This window comes from Megascapheus bottae, chromosome 10 (genome assembly GCF_031878675.1).
Source record: "Megascapheus bottae isolate mThoBot1 chromosome 10, mThoBot2.hap1, whole genome shotgun sequence".
Classification (NCBI taxonomy): domain Eukaryota; kingdom Metazoa; phylum Chordata; class Mammalia; order Rodentia; family Geomyidae; genus Megascapheus; species Megascapheus bottae.
In genome coordinates, this window is record NC_143518.1 from 27,541,259 (window position 1) to 27,562,623 (window position 21,365).

The window sequence follows — 21,365 nt, forward strand, 5'->3', positions numbered from 1 at the left end:
TGGGGCTTGAACTCTGGGCCTGGGTGCTGGCCCTGAGCTCTTCAGCTCAAGGCTACTGTCCTACCCCTTGAGCCACAGCGCCACTTCTGGTTTTCTAGTGGTATGGAAATAAAAGTCTCCAGATCTTTAGTGCCCCAGCTGACTTTAAACCATGATACTCAGATCTCAGCCTCCTGAGTAGCTAGGATTACAGGTGTGAGCTACCACACCCAGCCTCTAGTTTTAGTTTTAAAGGTATGAATCAAAGTCAATAAATGTAATTTTGTAAGGTAAATATCTTAAGAAAAAATGGGAAAAAAATGAATATATTTGACTATAAAACCAATTGTATTCTGCAGACAAAACTGAAGCTCATTTCATGATTTTAACACTACATATGACTTTAAGAAACACTGCATATATGTAAAATTAGAAGATATGGCTGTAATCCCTTATTTTGTACTACATTTGGTGAGCTAATTATGTATTTATAAGGTTTATATAAAAAAAGATAGGCTGGATATAGTCATTAGCAAACTATTTGTCTAGTCTTTTTTCAATCCTAGCAATGTAACAAAATAAAAACAGCGAATAAGCAACAATACCTTTATTACAGCTGTTTTCACTTTCTTGTTTTTCTGCCACAGGTTCTAAAGGAGATTCTTTGGGTTCCATTTTTTCCTCCAGCTTCTCCCTTTCCTTCTTTAATTCATTCTCCTTTTCCTGTTCTTTAATCTTTTGTAGTTCTTTTTCCCTTTCCCTTTGTTGTTCTAGTTCTTTCTCTTTTTCTTGCTTTCTTTCCTTCTCCATTTCTCTTTGCTTTTCCTGTTCTTTCTCTTTCTCTAGCTCTTTCTCCTTTTCTAACTGTCTTTCCTTTTCCCTTTCCTTCTCCTTTTCCCGCTCCTTTTCTCGTTCTTTTTCAAGTTCTTTCTCACGCTCTCGTTCTTTTTCTCTCTCTTTTTCCCTAATTTCTTCTGGAGAGGGTTGCTTTTCCACTATGCCAAGCTTCTCATTCAACCGTTTCAATTTCTCTGCACAAGCTGCCTTTCTTTGCTCCTCCATTCTGCGTTCTTCTTCTTCACGTCGTTTACGAGCACGTTCTACTGCTGCAGAAACTTCAGACTGTTGTTTTCGTCTTTGCTTCCATATTTCATCTTCATCAGGTACTTGTTGCTTGGGAGGAAAAGAGCCTGGTCTTCCAGATATTGGCTGTCGATCTGGAGGTGGATGCTGAAACATTCAGATTTTAGAGAACAATGAGGAACTCTGACCATCTGACCACTGCTGGCTATCACAGATATGAAAAAAATGAAAGAAAAATTTATACATAGATGAAGGATATTTAGGAGTATGAGTACTTTAGCACCTGGAAAAATATACTGTGGCAGCACATGAACCCTGGGAAGGTCAATATGCAACAGTGGGGAAGAATCAGATAAATAAAGGTATTAAAAAGCTGAAGGAAGCACAGCACTGCTAGTAATACCAAAAAAGAAATCAATGAAGAGACAATTCTATGGTTAGATTGAAAGACCAAGAAAAGCCTATCTAAAATATACTGTTCTCTTAAATAACATAAATCAGTCTAAAAAAAACTTACCTGCTGTGCAAGCAATTTTGGAGGAGGTGGTAGGTGTGACGATGGTCCGCGCTCCTATCATAAAGACAGAATCATTAAAAAATATAGGCAATAAAAAAGGTATCCATTTAAGCGCAAGTGCGCGTATCGAGGGGCTTGAACTTGGCCTGGGAGCTATCCCTGAGCTCTTCAGCTCAAGGCTACTGACCTACCTTCAGCCAAGCCCCACTTTCCATTTTCTGGAGGTTAACTGGATAAGAGTCTCAGATCCTTCTGTGCCCGGGCTGGCTTTGAACCTTGATCCTTAGATCTCAGCCTCCTGAATAGCTAGGATTTCAAGCTTGAGCCATTGTGTCTGGCTCTATTTAAGCATTTTTGATTGTACTATTTTTTCAGTAACAGCACAGTGAAATCCATCTGTCCTCTTCTCTCTCTCTCTTTTTTTTGCCAGTCCTGGGCTTAAGCTCAGGGCCTGAGCACTGTCCTTAAGACTTTCTCAAGGTTAGAGCTCTACCGCTTGAGCCTCAGCACCACTTCCAGCTTTTTTCTATGTATGTGGTACCGAGGAATTGAACCTGGGTCGTCGTGCATACTAGGCAAGCACTCTACCACTAGGCCAAACTCCCGGCCCCTGTCCTCTTCTCTTTTTTGAGCCAAGGAAAGGCACACTGATGATACTAGGGAAAGAATCTCCAGTTCACTTTGCAAATACTGGAATCTAATGTAACAATTCAGGCCTGGATGAGATATACTTTTAATCATGATTTTATTTTTGTGTAAGCAAAATTTTTTTTCATAGACTTCATTCCTAATACCAAATTAAAATGAGTTTTTTGAAGAAATATATAAAATGTGTAAGACCTAAATACAACACACAGTAAATTTACTTGCTTAAACACCAGTGTTGGCAGAAAATTCAAGATACTATGTAAGTTCTATGTAACCCTCCATTCTTTCATGAAGAAATTCACATTCCTAATTGCCAGTCATACAAAATGGTATTTTTAATACTATTTTAAAAATCCTCCTTTAATAAGAGTTGCTTTTCTTCAATGATACACCAACAGTTTTGGAATAAAATTCAAACTCTGTTTATAGCATTCTGTTATTCTTTGAGTGCTGGGAATGAGCTCAGGCCCCTCCACATACTGGCTAAACTTAATACTGTTCATTTACACAACTCAGCTCCAACTAAGTAGTAGTTATATCCATGTCACATATCAAACTACTGAGAATTAAATGTCACTTTCTTCTTTCTAGAACTTGAAATCACACTCTTACCATTGTTTATTGGATAATTAATGTTTGAAGAACTGGCTCAAGTATTAAGTCCTTTGCAAAGCCTTTGCCTGAACTATAATCTTTAAGACATGACACTGTGAACTCTGTGAATCACATCAGACTGTGAATATACTATGTAGCATATTGAATTAAATATTCACGCTTATTAGCTGCTCTTTATTCTTTTTTTTTTTTTTTTTTGCCAGTCGTGGGCTTGAGCTCAGGGCCTGAGCACTGTCCTTGGACTTTCTCAAGGCTAGAGCTCTACCACTTGAGCCTCAGCACCACTTCTGGCTTTTTTCTATGTATGTGGTACCGAGGAATCGAACCCGGGTCTTCATGCATGCTAGGCAAGCACTTTAACCACTAGGCCAAACTCCTGGTTCTTTATTCTTTTAGACTCTCAGATACCATCTTTTACCTTCCCAAAGGGATATATTATACTTGCTATATGCCAATTATGTTATGATTCCTTAAGGAAAATTAAGTAAACTTTCTTGAAGATATCCCTTCACTACCAGTTCCTGCTAACCTTTATAACATAAACAGAATCAAATGTACTTGGTTCCCCATATTTCTCCTTCTTTTTTCAATATGCATTATCAGTTGGCAATGTCATTTACCTACAAAGATAGCACATCACCTCACATGTAGATCCAACTACATAGTACAACCTAAGTCAGTAATGGATAAACGTTCACCTTTACTTTAGAAAAACAGTATTATCCTTCCAGTTGGATATATCTGACATGAAAAGGATGAGGAAACTTTATGCTTTGCTTATTTTAGCCACTATTTTGTGTAATAAAAAGGAGAGATTAGGGCCGGTGTTTGGCCTAGTGGTAGAGTGCTTGCCTGGCATGCACAAAGACCCAGGCTTGATTCCTCAGTATCACATACACAGAAAAATCTTGAAAATGGTGGCTCAAGTGCAGAGCACTAGCCTTGAGCAAAATGTGTCCAAGCCCCAGGACTGGCAACAACAACAAACAAAACAGGGGTGTGGGGGGGAACCCTAATACACTTAAAAAAATAAAGTCCTGATTTTACAAGTAGCCTTCCAAAACTAATTATAACAAAACTAATTAATCCACATTATCAGTAATGACAGAAGACGTGTATGAGCTCAGCAAACCTGACTAAATGTAGGTCCTTTCCCATATGGTCCTTTTGCCACTGGTGGCTGGGCAGGTATCTGGGAAGGTGATTTAGTATTGCAAGCTTCTTCTGCTTCTTTCCGGTTTTCAGTGTTTTCAGAGGTTTTTGAAGTTGGATCTTCACTGAAGAATCAAAGTGCATAAGAAATAAGAAAGTAAAAGTGACATGTGAAAGGGTATCAATGTATGTGAATTAATGCACCTTCTATCTGGCAAATATCATGTAACCCTTTTACTAATTACAATAAAAAAAAAAAGAAAGTAAAAGTGAAGGATAGTATAAGCAAATACATTTTCCCCCCCAGGGAAAAAAATACTTTCTGTATGGTTCTGTAAGTAAAAGTGAGATGGGTATGGCTTAGTGACATTACTCACACGTAGTACAAAGGAATAAAAGCCCATTATTTAAGTAATATTAAGTGCATTTAAATTTATTGATCTGATGCAAAAATATAAATCAACTTATAGTTTAAAAAATCTGAATAAATCACAGAAATTGTATATGCCATGGTTTAGTAAGTATACCAATATATGCATCTCGAGTATTTTAAAAGCCTAACTTGCCAGGTACTATGCCTGCAATTGTAGCTACTCAGTAGGAGGCTGAAATGTGAGGACTGTGGATTGAAGTCAGCCTGGGCAGGAAAGTCCATTAAGACTCGTATCTCTAATAAACTACTCTGAAAAAGCTGAAAGTAGCACTATAGTCTAAGTGGTACAGCATTAGCCTTGAGCAAAAAGAAGCTCAGGGGTAGCACCCAGGCCCAGAGTCCAAACCCTAGAGCTGGCCAAAAGAACCCCCCATGAAAAAACTCAAGGACAGTGTGCAGGTTCATCCCCAGGATTGGCAAACAAAAACAAAAGCAAAAAAGAAAAAAAAAGAAAGGAAAAAAAAAGAAATCAAGAAGTTGAAGCAGCTAATAGTAACCTAAGGATTTTTTCAAATATGGTAGTCTTCCAAGTAAAAATCTAAAATGGTCCCCAATTCCTTGAATCAAAACATTTCCAGTTAAATATCCAAATACCCTTTAGAAAATGTTGTATCCTATGAAAAGTCTACCCTGCTTACAGTTCATTAGCTGCATAATATTTGAGTCATTAATTACTTTCCCAGTGCAGTAAAAACTCCTTGAAGAATGAAGACATTGTATTTCTGAAGTTGTTGTATGAACAACTTACTACTATTGGTTAAAAAAAAAAAAATCACAATTTACCTGCTGTTCTCTTTAGGACTGCTACTTCCTTGTTCATCATCATCACTGAAATTCAGTTGTTCTGTATAATCTACTTCCATCTGAGCACCTGTTTTAAAAAAAAAAAATCAAGGAAAACTCAGACTAACTGCTTAAAAATCAATTATTTAAAACACTTAACTAATTTGCATCTTACCTGCCCAACCTTCATCAGCTTCAGCATCTAGGTTATCAAACTTATCAAGTTCCTTCAGTTCTGATGCACTAAGGATGGATGGGCGTTCGGGTTCTGAGGCCCATGAAGGAGGAGGGCCTCTTCCTCGAACTCCTCTAAAGAATGAAAGGGTGCAATGGAAAAAGATGAAGTTTCAATTATACAAAGTTAGGTAAAAGTTTACAGATAGGAATTTAATGTTTAAGAAATTAGTATTGGCACACAAATGCAATCGTGCATAATTCTTATGTAAATAGCTTATAACTTAAAAAACTCTTTAGACTAAAATGAAATATGCTAAAAGGATAATATTAAACTAAACTTCAAAATATGAAGTTTTAATAAGGAAAACTACCATTAAGATTTTCAAAGCTGGGCATTGATGGCTCACACCTGTAATCCTATCTATTCAGGAAGCTGGGATCTGAGGACTGAAATTCAAATCCAGCCTGGGCAAGGAATGTCCATGATATATCTTATTTCCAATTAATCACCAAAAAGCCAAAAGTGGGACTGTGGCTTAAGTGATAGAGCACTAGCCTTAAGAGGGAGAGGTGGGGGGAAACCCCAAAAGCTCAGGGATAGTGTTCCAGCCCTGAGTGCAAACCCTAGGCCTAACACAAAAGAAAAGTGGTCTTCAAGGTTGATGCTGGTATTCATGCTTGTAATTCTAGGAGGCTGAGATCTCAAGAATCACAATTTAAACCCACCCTAAAAATAACCAGCCAAAAACCAGTGATGGAGGCGTAGCTCAAGTGTCAGCTGAACAAGCAAGCTTGAGGCACTGAGCTCAAACTACACACTACACAAAAATAAAATCAAGATCACTACCAAATTAAAGCTCAACTCTTTTTTCAGCAAAAAAGGAAAGAGAAAGGGAAGGAAGGAGGGAGGGAAAAAGAAGGGACAATATAATGGAGAGAATAAAATAGTGCTATCAATTTTGGGACAGAATTTTGTTGTTGTTGGTTTTTAAAAACACTACTTTGGGGGCTGGGAGTTTGGGCCTAGTAGTAGAGTGCTTGCCTAGCATGCACAAAGACCCGGGTTTGATTCCTCGGTACCACATACCTTGAAAAAAGCTGGAAGTGGTGCTGATGCTCAAGTGGTAGTGTGCTAAGCCTTGAGAAAGTCCAAGGACAGTGCTCAGACCCTGAGCCCAAGCCCAGGACTGGCAAAAACCACCACCACCACCAACAAAAAACGCTACTTTGGCTTTGTACTCTGGTCCTTGTGCTTGCTAGACATCCATTCTTATCAGAGAGCCTTGCCTCCAGTCCTGATTTTTTTATTGTGATTTTGGAAACAGGGCCTTTATTCCTATCCTGGACAGGATCCACTTATGTTAGGTTTCCAGGTAGGTAGGACAACAGGCTCTTGCCCTTCCTTGAGAAGTTATCTCACAAACTTTTTTTCTCCTGGCTTATGTAGGCCTGGTACTATATTTTAACAATCTCAGGCTCTCAAGTACCTAGAGATTGTAAGCATAAGCCACGAGAGCCTGTCAACAACTAAAGTTCTTCAACAAGTGAACTTCTTAAACAATGATGCTTTATATTATTATTATTATACAACATAAACATCAACTATACTCATGAGAACACAAAAGATTATCATCATAATCCATATAACACTCAGAAAGTTTAATGAGCATATGGAAATCTAGACTTTTGTTGCTTTAGTTGTACTAGGCATAAAACCTAGGGCCTTGCTCTCGCCAGAGAGGCACTGTACCACTGAGCAATATCTATAGCCTGGATTTTCAATAGCCTTACTTGTTTGTTTCAGATAAAGAAGGTGGGAACCGCATGGGACCATGAAGAGGAGGATATGCCATTCTTGGGTATTGTTGAAACATCTAAAAGAAGAAAAAACAAATTTGGTAACTTGTAGAAACTTTCAATTTGACTATTGCAAAATCATAACTTATGGAATTAGTAATAAAAATAGTATTTACAGGTCATTTTATTTACTAGGTATAGATAACCTACAAAAGCAAGCAATTGCAAGACCAATGCCCTCCTAAGTATTAGGATTTTAGGCTTAAGTCATTGTACCTATTCTTAAGTATTTTCTTTTTCACCTATTCCTTTATTCTCTTTTTGAGTTCTGTGTCCATCCCCATGCCCTCCTGCAGATATACCAAGAATACACCATGAACAGATGCAGAATCATCAGAAAGAAAAAAACAAATTAAAAAGTCTTTTGTTTCTGTATCTTATGAATTTGTTTCAGTATGTATATTATTTTGACAAATATGAAGAGGTGTTCTCTTAAGACCATCCTCTTTTGGTGTCATTGTATGTATCTAGAATCCTGTGTAATTTGTCACAGCACATTTTAAAATCTAACTTCCACATATTAGAAAGACATGTGCACACTCAGAGATTGAGGCACCAGGGCTGGTTCCCTTTCTTGGCTGTTTTGAGTAGTATGGCAATGAACATGGATGTGCAGGTGTCCTTATATCCAGGTGCATGGGGAAGGTTTATTAGTTTTTTTGAGGAACCTCTGACTGCTTTCCACAGTGGTTGCACTAGTTTACATTCCCACCGGCAGTGCAGTATGGTTTCTTTTCCACCACATCCCCGCCAGCATTTGTTGCTATATGAATTCAAAATGTTGGCCAATTCTACTGGGTGAGATGGAATCTCAAGAGCTGTTTTTTGAGTTGCAAAACCTTTATAGCCAGAGATGATGAAAATTTTCTCTTGTGTTTCTTTGCCATTCTTAACTCTTCTGAAAAGTTTCTCCTTAGCTCTCTTGTCCATTTAGTGATTGGTTTATTAAGCTTGGGAAAGGCTTGTTTCTTGAACTCCTTGTATATATGGGATATTAAGCCTTTGTCTGATGTATAGCTGGTAAAGATCTTTTTCCCAATTGGTAGGCTATCTTTCTAGTTTATTTAACTATTTCCTTGCTGTGCAGAAACTTTTTATTTTAATGTAGTCCCACTTAGTGAGTCTCTCTCCTATCTCTTGTGCCTCTGAGACTCTATTCAAGAAGTTACTACCAGGGCCGGGAGTTCGGCCTAGTGATTGAGTGCTTGCCTAGCATGCACGAAGACCCGGGTTCGATTCCTCGGTACCACATACGTAGAAAAAAGCCAGAAGTGGTGCTGAGGCTCAAGTGGTAGAGCTCTAGCCTTGAGAAAGTCCAAGGACAGTGCTCAGGCCCTGAGCTCCAGCCCAGGACTGGGAAAAGAAAAGAAAAGAAAAGAAAAGAAAAGAAAAGAAGTTACTACCTATCCTTGTAAGTTCTAATGTCTCTCCCACTACTCTCTCTTGCATTGCCTTCAGAATTTTGAGTCTGATGTTGAGGAATTATTTTCTTTGTAGATGTGTTAATGGCATTATGTATTTATATACTAGTTTAGATGCACTGTACTTATAAACTAATATGCTGACTTGAAACCCCTTTCCTTTTTTTTGGCTAGTTCTGGGGCTTGAACTCAGGGCCTGGGCAATGTCCTTGAGCATTTTTGCTCAAGGCTAGAGCTCTCCCACTTGAGTCACAGCACTACTTCTGGCTTTTTCTGTGTATGTGGTACCAAAACCCAGGGCTTCATGCATGCTAAAGCAAGCACTCTACCACTAGGCCACATTCTCAGCCTTGAAACACTTTTGTTCAACTAAAGATAATTTGACAAAATTTCCATAATGAAAAGTAAAAAAATTATCTAGATAGCTCCTCTCCCCCATAATATTCAAGAAGCTGAGGTATAAGGACCTCAAGTTCAAAGACAACCTGTGCTATTCACCACAGTCTCAAAACACTGACAAAACAAAACTTTCAAAATTAAAGCACTTGGCTCATTTTGTGCCATGAAATATTCATTTGGCAATCTGCTAGCCATGCAGACCACTTCTCAGATAAATGTTTTACATTCATTACCTAAAATATATAACAATTCAAAAAAAACTATACTGAAACTATTATCACAGAACTATTTAAAAATAAAAATTTGTGATACATGCATAAAATAAACAATAGTCTATGTAGGATCAACTGTTTGAAGAAACATTGACTGTAATATGAAATTGAAATATTTGTGATTTCTATTATTGATACACAGATGTACTACTATTATTTACTACGCTCACAATTTTTTATTTTTGTTTTTTAGCCAGTCCTGGGGCTTGGATTCAGAGTCCTCAGGCTTTCCTCAAGGCTAGCACTCTACCACTTGAGCCACAGCACCACTTGCAACTTTTTCTGTGTACGTGGTACCAAGGAATCAAACCCAGGGCTTTGTACATGCTAGGCAACCATTCTTCCACTAGACCACACTTAAAAAAAAAAAAAAGTTAATGTTTTTTCAGTTAGATATTACTAAGACAGACTTAAACCTGCCCCATTCTAATTTTCTCCTAATAGTAGACTAACATACTTACGTAAGGAGGCATCATAGGTCTGTATTGGGAAGCAAGGGATGGTTGTTGTCCATTGAGTTTAGCCTGAGGAGGACCACAAGCTATTCTCTTTTCCACAACCTTGAGGATATCATTTTGTTCTGATGGTATAGCTGGGTTTTCATCTTGGTTATGAAGCTTTTCATCCTGATCAGATGAGCCTGCAGACTTACCACCATCCCTCCAACAAGCAACATCTGGTGTGGAGAGAAAAAAAATGAATAAGAAAATAATGAATGTGAACTTAAGCATCTTTCAAGGAAATTAGCAAAGCAGCATAACGAAGCAGGGCTAGTTTATTTAATGAGACCTACTAAGGCTAATGTAGTCTAGAGAAGTGGCTTCCAAATCAGAGTAAAATTCAGGGTGCCCTCCTTCTCTGAAATGGTATCAAAGTTTAATAGATTAAAATCACTGTTCTCATCCGATTCATGTGTTACATGGTCATGTTTCAGGATAGGGCTCATGAGATCTCTGAAGGAAAGGAATGTGAGAATTTTCCAGTGCAGAGTCATTAGTAATGCTCGTACCCATCTACTTTTCACTCAACTGCTAGTTATCATATGCCCAGGTGAGCAGTTTTAGTAATATCTGGCTTAACCAAATAAAATCACTATGTGATATTACAAAACCCTATATGGTAGCCAACCTCCTCCAAGATGGCTTAAGTGGCCTCTACTTCACACTCATTTTGTATTGGCCTCTCTTACAGTATACCAGGCTTGGTCTATAAACCTGCAGAATTAAAGCTCCAGTAAGAGTGTACCCCTTTCAAACTTAGGTTAATCAAAAAACAATGGAGTTCTTTTGGGGTCTGGGATATCTGTCTCTCTTCACTTATTTTATGGAAGCTGTGTTTGAAGATCCCCAGTAAAAGGGGCTAAAAGCTACACATGCGATCTAAGAAGTCCATCCTCATTCAAGACAGCCTTAGCTCACAGCTTTATTAGCTTGCAGCCTGTAAGAATCTGTTAGCCATACCCATCAATGTTTCTTTCATGCAGCAAGGTAACTTAATAGTGAATAAGAAAAACACTCAGTTGATACAACTACATTACGAAGGCTTAAAAAGTACTCATATCTGATAAGAAGTGTGCCAAAAGAAAGGTGAAAGGTAGATTATTAGAAATTCACTTATAAATATGTACAAAAACCTATTCATGTACACAGACAAGATTATTTCAGAAATTTGGTAATGATTTGTATTTATGTTCTTAGTTTTTACTTTGCAATGCACAGTTTCCTGCACTACCCCAAATGTTTCCTTGTTTAGTTTTCATTCAGAAACCAAGGAATCACTGATTATTAATAGTGGAAAAATGGGCAATGAACAAAATTTCTAAGCAGTTTTAATGGAGATTGTTCAGAACTTAATACAAAAAGGATCGAATATATGGCCAGACACAAGAGTGTATACTGTTTTTCCATTACCACAGCACTGAAGAAGCTGAGGTAGGATAAGAAATGTAGACTCTTAAAAGAACCAGATATTTCCATACACAAAATTTATCTGAGCACTTCAATAAAATCTAAGTTTCGTTTTAGTTAATTTTAGGTATAAAGCTTCAAAGTTCTAGCAAGTTCTCAAACTACAGTGATACTTTTGGTACAAAAAATTCAAAGTGGCTCAAACCTGTAATCCTAGTCACTGAGGCTAGGAGGCTGAGATCAGAGGATCATGGTCAGAAGCCAGCCCAGTAGAAAAGTCCATCAGACTCATCTCCAGCTAGTTATGAAAATGCCCCAAGTGGAGCTATGGCTCGAGTGGTAGAGTGTTAGACTTGAGCAAAAGGAGTTCAAGGATAGTACACAGGCTCTTGAGTTCAAGCTTCAGAACAGACACATAAAACAAAACAACCTGCTCAAGTAGCAAGTGTAGTCGTAGTAGTGGCAGCAGCAGTAGTACTAGTAGCAATCTGTATAGTGGTAGTCTGTCTTTTCACACTAGACAGGTCATACATTTAGGAGGTACATCCAACATCCAACAGTACAATTTTATTCTGCAGTTGCAGGTACAAAGTACACTCTTACTTGGTGGTCGTAAACTGGGTCCAGGTCCATAGTTGTCATCATTTGTTTCCTTTTCTTTTTTTTCTTGATCTCCAGCGGCTTGAAGGCTAGGAAATTCCTGCTGAAATTGACTATTCACCTGGATACCTACAGGTTTTTTCAAAAACACATTACAGGTAACTTTTATACTAACAGTAATTCAAACAACCCTCCCAGGATAGCTTCTTGACTCTTCTTTATAAATTATTCCTTATTTCAAGACTGCTCATTTCCATAAAAAATTATCTCAAATCTTTTGCAAAGTTATTGAACAGCCATGAGGAGATATAAACCTAAGGAAACTGTCAGATATATCCTAGAGGACTTGTTCAAGATTATCAGTCATGTAAGCAGAGTTTGGCTTTTCCTCACCATCTTTTATTATTATTTTTTTGACACTTCAGCACAAGCCAACTTTCTTTACTAAAATCATAACAAGCTGAGCCCCCGTGGCTTAAGCCTCCAAATTCTACCTACTCAGGAGCCTGAGATCTGAGGACTGTGATTTAAAGTCAGCCTGGGAATGAAAGTCTGAGACTCTTATCTCCAATTAATTTAAATTATATTACTGAAATAGCCTTGTGTTGGTATTTGGAAATGTCTTTAATTTACCACTAAGAAACTACTTGTATTTCACTGTTAACCTATTCAACCCCACTTATGTACTTGTTTTTATACTTCTATAAAATAGGTAATTTCACTAGCTTCCATAAAATTCTATTTTAGAGAGTTTGTTTTGCAAGTGAGAAAATTAAGTTTCACCATTCCCTAGAGGCAAATGTGTTCACTCTCTAGCTCTTCCACTCATGACAGAATGTTTGAGATCTTAAGATCACACATAGAAATAAACTCTTTCTTTTTTTTGGGGGGGGGGGGGGGGTGGTGGTATCAGTTGTAGGACTTGAACTCTGGGCTTAGGCACTGTCCTTGAGCTCTTCAGCCCAAGGCTACTGCCCTACCCCTTGAGCCACAGCACTACTTCGATTTTCTGGTGGTTAATTGGAGATAAGAGTCATGGACTTTAGTGCCTGGGCTGGCTTTGAATGAACATGGTTTTGAATAATCAGTACAATGTATGGTTACCTGTATGTGTCAAAGTATTAATAGTATAGGCTTTCTCCTGCTACCTAGGAATGAAGATAAGAAACTAAAGCAGAAGACAGCACTCTCACTGGATCATGTATGTGTCTTAAGAAGCAACTAGCTCAAGAGATTTTGGGGGGGGGGGGAGGGGAGACACTCCCGGGACTTGTACTGAGGTCCTAGACACTGTTCTTGCCTTTTCCATTGCTAGTGCTTTACCACTTGAGCCACAGAACCACTTCTGGACTTTTCTGTATATATGGCAATCAAATAATCAAACCTAGGGCTTCGTGTATGCTAGGGCAAACTGCTACCCTCAAGAGATTTTTTTTTTCTTGTTTGGACATTGGGCTTGCTTTGGGCCTGGGTGTTGTCCCTGAACTAGTCAGCTCAAAGCTACTGCCCTAACCCTTGAGTCATAGCACCACTTCTGGTGGTTAAATGGAGATAAGAGTCTCACAGACTTTTTAGTGCTGGGGCTGGCCTTGAACTGTAATCCTCAGATCTCAGCCTCCTAAGTGGCTAGGATGACAGGCTTGAGCCATTTTTTCCCCAAGATCCTTTTTAACGATCTGAAATCCCTTTACACAACTACTTATAGTTTTTTTTAAAGATCTGAATATAGTTGTTGACTGATTTTTACACCTAATCTTCTGCATGGCTGTTCAGTAACTATCAAACCTAACCATATTCCCCAGCTAATGTCCACTTACCATCTCCTTGCCCACCTTGCTTGTTACTGGCCCATGATTTGGGAGCAGGAGCTACTTCTGGGGGAGCTGTTACCCCAGGTTTTGGCTGTGCTGGTGATACTTCTGGTGCTCTTTAAAGAAACGTGAATCCATTATTTCAGATATTACATATTTAAGTGAAATAAAATCAACATCATATGTAAGGTAATTTGTGTGCTAAGTATTTAAGTTACAGATGGTTTTGTTCTTCAATATCTCTTTAAAACCATGCTGTTTTTGTCCCTATTTGTCTTTTACCATTGAATAATGGTAAAAACAACAGCTTTGTTTTCCATTTTGTTGAATTCTTATTAAAAATAGCCATAGTAAATAATGATAAACAGAAATAAGTATACATAAATAATTACATATGATTATGTGCATATACATTTTTTCATACAATCTGTACAATTATGCAGAGGCTAAGACTAGGCAAGTTCTCCACTTGACAGTCAACTGGCTCACCACTATACTTATTACTATAATTCAAATTGGTAACAGCAACTTGCCAGATCCATTCACATGAGGAAAAGATACTTAAAATGGCCTACAGTTTTACTAAATCCTTGTGATGTGGTAATGCTTAAAAATAATAGTTAAGAGACTCAAATATTAATATTGTTCTAGTATACTCAGACCTACAATAGACTAGTTACTATAAAATAATTCTATTACAACTAAAATTCAGAGAAAAATCAAGTCCACAAACTTCTACACAGGTGATCAAATTTACTAGATAATCAAGGCAGGAATCTGATAACCTATTTTCTTTTTTTTGGGGTGTGAGGTGGGAGAGATCATGGGGCTTGTACTCGGCCTGGACGCTGTCCCTGAGCTCTTCAACTCAAGGCTACTACCCTACCCTTGAGCTAAGCTCCACTTCCTTGTTTTCTAGAGGTTGATTGGAGAGTCTCAGGTATTTTTGTGCCCAGGCTGGCTTTAAACCTTGATCCTCAGATCTCAGCCTCCTGAGTAGCTAGGATTACAGGTATGAGCCACTGCACCGGGCCTGATAATAGATATTTATAAGCCCTCAAACCCCATCAAATATCCAACAGCTGATAAAAAAAAATAAAATTGCTAATATTTAGCTGGGTTGTTAAAAGTTCTGCATAATGCTTGATAAGGAATAACTATTTCAATGAATCATGACTAAGATAAAATAGACACTACAAAATTGATTTCAGCTTTCTTGCTCTATATTCAGTGAAGAGTATTTTTAATGCTTCATGTACAATGTCAATGATAAAGATATACAGTGAACCAAGCAGGCCAAAGTCTTTAGCATCAATGAATTTAGGTTAACAGAACTGTTTCATATTAGAGAAAGAACCAGATATCAAATCACCTGATTTAATGAAAAAGGAGAGATTGATATAGGCTATGGTAAGCAAAGTTGATTAGCAACTGTATTATCTATTCTACCCTGACAAAGATATTATTACTAAAGGGAAAATTAATCAAAAGCTACTATGGTTATACACAACAATTTAGCACATTTAGGAAACCTAAGGTTCCCCACAAAGAAAGGAGGTTTCACTCCAGAGTAAGAATTAGACTTACTTTTCTTCTTCATGTTGCTCTGGTTTTGATGCCCATCCGGTGCCATCTTTAGGCACAATGTTCACATTAGGATCATTGCCTTTGTTTTCTGCTTTGAGGCTTGGGAGGTTAGCTGGTGGAGGCATACGCCGTGAAATACCAACTTTCCCAAGACTTTGTAGCCCATGTCGAGCTGCAACTAAAAGATCAGTAACATCAATTTTCTTAGAACGTCTATTTTATTATCTGTTTCATTCTTCAAATTGTATAGAACACTAAGAATTAACAAAATATTTGAATGGGTGGTTATTCCTAGTACTAAGACAAGGATCTGTAGACTCAGCTTACAAACCTGTGACATAAGTCAAAGTGAAAATGCTTATAAAACAAGTCATTTTGACTATTTCAAAGTCCCTACTGTTTTTTCTTTTGACAGACAATAATTACCAATACATAGTTAGTGTCTAAGAACCTTGTGGATTGAATTACACTTTGGAATCATATTGTTTTACTAATTTCTACTAACAACAAAGAGAGAAATAAAAAAGGCTCCATGGCAGAATAAATTTTCAATTTTAAGATATTCAATTCATCTCTTGAAAACTGCATGCCTTCATAAAAAGGCATGTAAATAAGGCTCCCCAACCCCAACTTCTAATAAGTAGCTCCAGAGTGCCATCTACCGTAACAAAAGCACAGAAAAACATTAAATGCCACTTGATTTTACTCACCTGTAGTTTTCTGAGTTTCTAATGATTTTCCCTTGTAAGTATTAAATAAACTGAGTGTTGCATACTTTTTCCCATCCTTTGCTTTTGTGCTCTGGCCTGACTTCTCCGACATTTCGGTGGAAACTCATCGAGTCCAAAACCTTCTGACACACCCCTTAAAATCAGTCTTCAATACATATATAAGAAAAGCAAGAAACATTTTATAATTAGCTGAGTAAAGACTTAATATATTCATTTGTGAACAGATTTCTTGAAATGAGAAATGAAGGTACCAATCTTCAGTAATTTAACATCAATATTTCACCAACCTCTTTATGTATGTATGTATGTATGTATGTATGTATGTATGTATGTATGTATCTATCTATCTATCTATCTATCTATCTATCTATCTATCTTATTTATTTATGCATGCCAGTCCTGGGCTTGAGCTCAGGGCCCGAGCTCTGTCCTTGGAGTTTCTCAAGGCTAGAGCTCTACCACTTGAGCCTCAGCACCACTTCTGGCTTTTTTCTATGTATGTGGTACCAAGGAATCGAACCCGGGTCTTCATGCATGCTAGGCAAGCACTTTAACCACTAGGCCAAACTCCCGGCCCCTCACCAACCTCTTTAGTATGTGCCAAAGTTAATAAACATAAACAGCTAAACACAAGCATACTATCTAGTTTGTAAACACTTAATGACACCACAGAGAACACTGAATGAATGCTTCATATATACAGAATTTGTGGAGACTGTCTACTTAATAAAGATTAATACAATTTAGGAGGCTTGTAATGACTGGCACCATCAGCCTACATATACACACCGAATCCATACAGACTTACTTCCTACAACCTAAGCATTTGCTCTGGCGATTACAGATGAAATAAGTGGCTAATTCCACCACTGAAACCATCAGTAAAGACATTGACAATAGAAGTAGAACTAAAGATAGTATAACTTCCACATATACATCTTTTTTGGGGGGGGGGGCAGTCCAGGGGGCCTGAGTACTGTCCTTGGGCTTTCTCAAAGCTAGAACTTTATCACTTGTGCCACAGTATCACTTCTGGCTTTTTCTATGTATGTGGTACCAAGGAATCAAACTCAGGCCGTCATGCACGCTAGGCAAGCACTCTTACTAGTAGGCCAAACTCCTGGCCCCCACATATACATCTTTCAAAATCATACAAAATATAAATCAGGTATCAGAGAACAAGTCCTAAAACCCAGGGACTCTCTTGTGCATATTAACCAGGCAAGCACTTTACTGCTGAGTTACATTTCCATCTTATAAATATAAATAAATGTATGTATGTTTGTTTATTTATTTATACCAGTGCTGGGGCTTGAACTCAGGACCTGGGCATGATCCTTAGGATTTCTCAAGGCTAGCACTCTAACACTTGAGCCCCTTCCGGCCTTTTCTGTGTGTGGTACTGAGGAATCTTACCCAGGGCTTTGTGCATGCTAAGGCAAGCACTTTACCACTAAGTCACACTACCAGCCCTACTTGTTTGTTTTTCCTGGGCATGAGATCTGAGGACTGCAGTTTGAAGCTAGCCCAAGCTAGGAAAGTCTGTAAGACATCTCTAATCACCAAGAAGCTGGAAGAGGAGCTGTCTCAACTAGTACAGTGCTAGCGTTTTGAGGAAAAAGAAAGGGGGACAAAAACAGAAAAGGGTTATCAATGTTCGAGAAGTAATGCTCCCACTACCCGACAAATGTAACTGTAACTCCTCTATACATTACCCCGACAAAAAAAAAAAGAATGCATCAAGAAAAAGTCAACTTTGCTTTTAGCCCTCTCTATTAACACTCATTTGATCGTTAATAACTAAAAATTATTCAACATTGGACCTCTTTTAACACCACCATCAAGCAACAATCTTGGAACATAGTTTCTTTTCTTCTTTCTCTAGATACAATATCACAATACAACTTCCTAGGAGCAAATCTATAAACTACTTTTTGCATCATTCCTTTTTCCCTTATTGCTACAGCAGTTATATCAGTAGCAGTTTCAATTCCAGTAGATTTTCACTTGAACTAGAACAAAGACATCTATTCATATCAAAGTCTGACTAGCAGCATAAGAACATGGTAAGCCACTGACTGGGAATATAAACATTTGAGAAAACGTAAATACCTTCCCCAGCCTGTCACACTCAAGAGGCCTAATAATTAAATCTTAAATACCTTACCACAAAAACTAGCAAGCAAATGCACTAAAACCAATTTCATACCTAAAAAAAAATTCAAAACAAGGTATTAGGCTGTTTGTCATTTCTTTCTTTTTTTTTTTTGCCAGTCCTGGACTTTCTCAAGGCTAGCACTCTACCACTTGAGCCTCAGCACCACTTCTGGCTTTTTGCTATGTATGTGGTACCAAGGAATCGAACCCGGGTCTTTGATCATGCTAGGCAAGCACTCTACCACTAGGCCAAACTCCCAGCCTGTTTGTCATTTCTTGTAGGATGTGAACATCATACAATATAGTACCTGCTTTAATTCTAGCTGTCATAATTTCCTTAATTAAATGTAAGCCAAAAATACCAATCCTTCAATTCTCCCCTTAATTAAAAGGACAGGTATACTTCCAAACTCAGGAAGATGAAGGCACCAACAAGAAAGGTATAGAAAACAACAGCAATCTGAATTCAACAATATATCTAGATAATATGCCATGATCAGATGTGATTTACCAGAGAAACAAAATCAGTGTGATGTATCAGAAAGATAAAAATACTGGTCATCGCACAAAAAGCTCTTATCTTTTCATAACAAACTCTCAACAAAATAGATACACAAGTAGCGGCACCATGAGAGAATTATCAAAGCTAACATCAGAGTTGACTAGAAAACCCAAAATAATTCCTCTAAGATGTGGTATATAAGACGCGGGGGGGGGAGGGGGGAGGAGGGTGGGTGGAGGGGAGGGTAATGGGGACCAAGACATGTGAAAGGGTATCAATATATGTGAATTAATGTACCTTCTTTCTGGCAAGTATCATGTAACCCTTTTATTAATTACAATTAAAAAAAAAAAGATGTGGTATAAATCTAGGATGTCATATAACCATATCTACTCAACAAAGAACAATGAAAGAAAAAAAGGGGGCGGGGATAATACAAGCCAGAATGAAATAAACAAAATTGTTTCTTTGCAGATAATACATAAGAATCCTAAAGATAAAAAAAAAAATTCAGGGCGGGGAGTTTGGCCTAGTGGTAGTGCTTGCCTAGCACGCATGAAGACCTGGGTTCAATTCCTCAGTATCACATACATAGAAAAAAGTTGGAAGTGGTGCTATGGCTCAAGTGGTAGAGCTCTAGCGTTGAGAAAGTCCAAGGATAGTGCTTAGGCCCTGAGCTCAAGCCCAGGACTGGCAAAATAAATAAAAAAAATAAATAAATAAAAATTCAGTAAGGCACCAGGACCCCCCAAAAATCAATTGCACTTCTTTTTACCAGTACTGCCTGAAATCAAGCAATTGCATTTACCATAGCAGCAAATTTAACAAAGGGAGCGAAAAATCTGTACACTGAAAATTATTAAACAAATTAAAGATACAAATGAAATGATCATCATCTGCCTATGTTATCCAGTTGCTATTCTAAAACTCCTGAGTACAAACAATTCTCCAGTCCAAGCCTGCCAACCACAACTGTAACAAGCCAAAAATCATCTTGAGGAAGAGAAAGTTTCCAATTATAACACAGTTATAATCTAAATAGTGTAGTACTAGCATAAAAACCAATGATACAGAATAAAGAGTCCAGAAATAAAGACACTTGAATAGACATCTTCCTTGAAAGATATAAGTAGCCAATAGACTTGAAACAGCACTCAATTACTAAAGAAATGCAATTAAAAAATACCTGTAATGACACATTCTGTTTTTTTTTTTTTTGGTGAGTTATGGGGCTCGATCTCTTCCTGGAAACTGTCCCTGAGATCTTCAGCTCAAGGCTATCACCCTACCCTCAAGCCAAGCCCAGGCTGGCTTTGAACCTTTATCCTCAAATCTCAGCCTCCTGAATAGCTAGGATAACAGGCATGAGCCACTGCACCCAACTATGACAGTCATTATTTTTTAAAATAGGTTGATGAGAGTATGGAGAAAAGGCAACTTCTGCATACTGTTGGTACCAATGTAATTTTAGTATTGATATTATAATAGTATAGCATGCTTTCAAAAAGTTGAAACTACTAAATGACTAGGTAAAGCCTTTTCCTTTTTCCAAAAGGAAATACATTATCACCTCATGGACACAATATTCCCGTGTTCATGGTAGCTTTATTCATATTTGCCCGGGCATGGAAACAATCTAAGCGTCCATTCATGGATGAAAAAATTGTGGTGTGCATATGGCCATGACATGGCCATGTGCAACAACATGGATGAACATTATGCTAAGTAAAGCAAACCAGATGCACAAACAGAACATTACAAAAATTACACAATCTTGGATGGATACGGAACTATAAAACAATAAACAACTTAGTTACTTATGTAAAATGACAGACTTAGATCTGTTGGACAATGTAAGGGCTACAGTTAATAGCAGAGTACTGTATACTTCAATTTTGTTGAGTAAATTTTAGGTGATGACCATGGATCCTGGATAGGTTAGTTTGCTTAACTGCAGTAGTCATTTTACAGTGTTTCAAGCATCACACACACACACACACACACGAAAAGTTAGGGCAAAACAAAGTTTTCAATAGAGCATAAGGAATTAGCATACAAAAAAAAAGGAGCATACAATTATTCCTACAAGCCACAAAACGAAGGTTCTACATAAAGCCAAAGTAAAAGCTCCTATGCTACGATGAGTAGTTCGTTTCAGCTCGAAATTCTATAAAGTCACTCCCTTTTCACTATGAACAAACACAGTCTAAAGTTAGAAAAGTGCATAAAAAAATCAACTACTGGGCCCGGGAGTTTGGCCTAGCGGTTAAAGTGCTTGCCTAGCATGCACAAGGACCCGGGTTCGATTCCTCGGTATCCCACATACACAACCAAGCCGGAAGTGGCAGAGACGAGACACAACCAAGCCGGAAGTGCCAGAGACGAGACTGCAACAAGCGACAGAGAGCAAAAGCAAGCAAGCGGAGCCCAACCGAGTGGTGGCCGGAGCGAGCGGGGCCGGAGCGAGCGGGGCCAGAGCGAGAAGAAGGGGCCGGAGCGAGAAGAAGGGGCCGGAGCGAGCGGTGCCAGAAAGAGAAGGGGGGGGGGGGCCAAAAAAAAAAATCAACTACTGAAAACACTAGAGAAATTTATGATTTTTGAGGCTATGTTCTACAGTTCCTACTATACTAGAAAAAGATTAGATCAAAAAGAACACATGATCACAGTACAAGTGCAAATAAAAGAATATTCAATCAAAGATAAAGGGGAATTATTGAATTACTGTACCCCCCAA

The 21,365-nt window shown here is 38.0% G+C and overlaps 1 protein-coding gene across 15 annotated transcripts in view; it reads right to left on the reverse strand.

Moving 5' to 3' along the window:
• Prrc2c (proline rich coiled-coil 2C) overlaps positions 1 to 21,365 on the reverse strand; it is an 82,127-nt gene that overhangs the window by 43,294 nt on the left and 17,468 nt on the right. For 10 of the 15 annotated variants that reach the window (XM_090340456.1, XM_090340454.1, XM_090340452.1 and 7 more), the window contains exons 2-12: positions 15,952 to 16,117; positions 15,242 to 15,419; positions 13,661 to 13,770; positions 11,847 to 11,972; positions 9,798 to 10,012; positions 7,179 to 7,261; positions 5,386 to 5,519; positions 5,211 to 5,298; positions 3,975 to 4,119; positions 1,580 to 1,633; positions 585 to 1,209 (exon numbers count right to left, since the gene is read on the reverse strand). In XM_090340456.1, the coding sequence (XP_090196582.1) occupies positions 585 to 1,209; positions 1,580 to 1,633; positions 3,975 to 4,119; positions 5,211 to 5,298; positions 5,386 to 5,519; positions 7,179 to 7,261; positions 9,798 to 10,012; positions 11,847 to 11,972; positions 13,661 to 13,770; positions 15,242 to 15,419; positions 15,952 to 16,063 (1,870 nt within the window). In that variant the 5' untranslated portion in view covers positions 16,064 to 16,117. The remainder of the gene's footprint in view (positions 1 to 584; positions 1,210 to 1,579; positions 1,634 to 3,974; positions 4,120 to 5,210; positions 5,299 to 5,385; positions 5,520 to 7,178; positions 7,262 to 9,797; positions 10,013 to 11,846; positions 11,973 to 13,660; positions 13,771 to 15,241; positions 15,420 to 15,951; positions 16,118 to 21,365) is intronic. The other 5 variants (XM_090340453.1, XM_090340450.1, XM_090340446.1 and 2 more) reach the window with 2 other exon arrangements.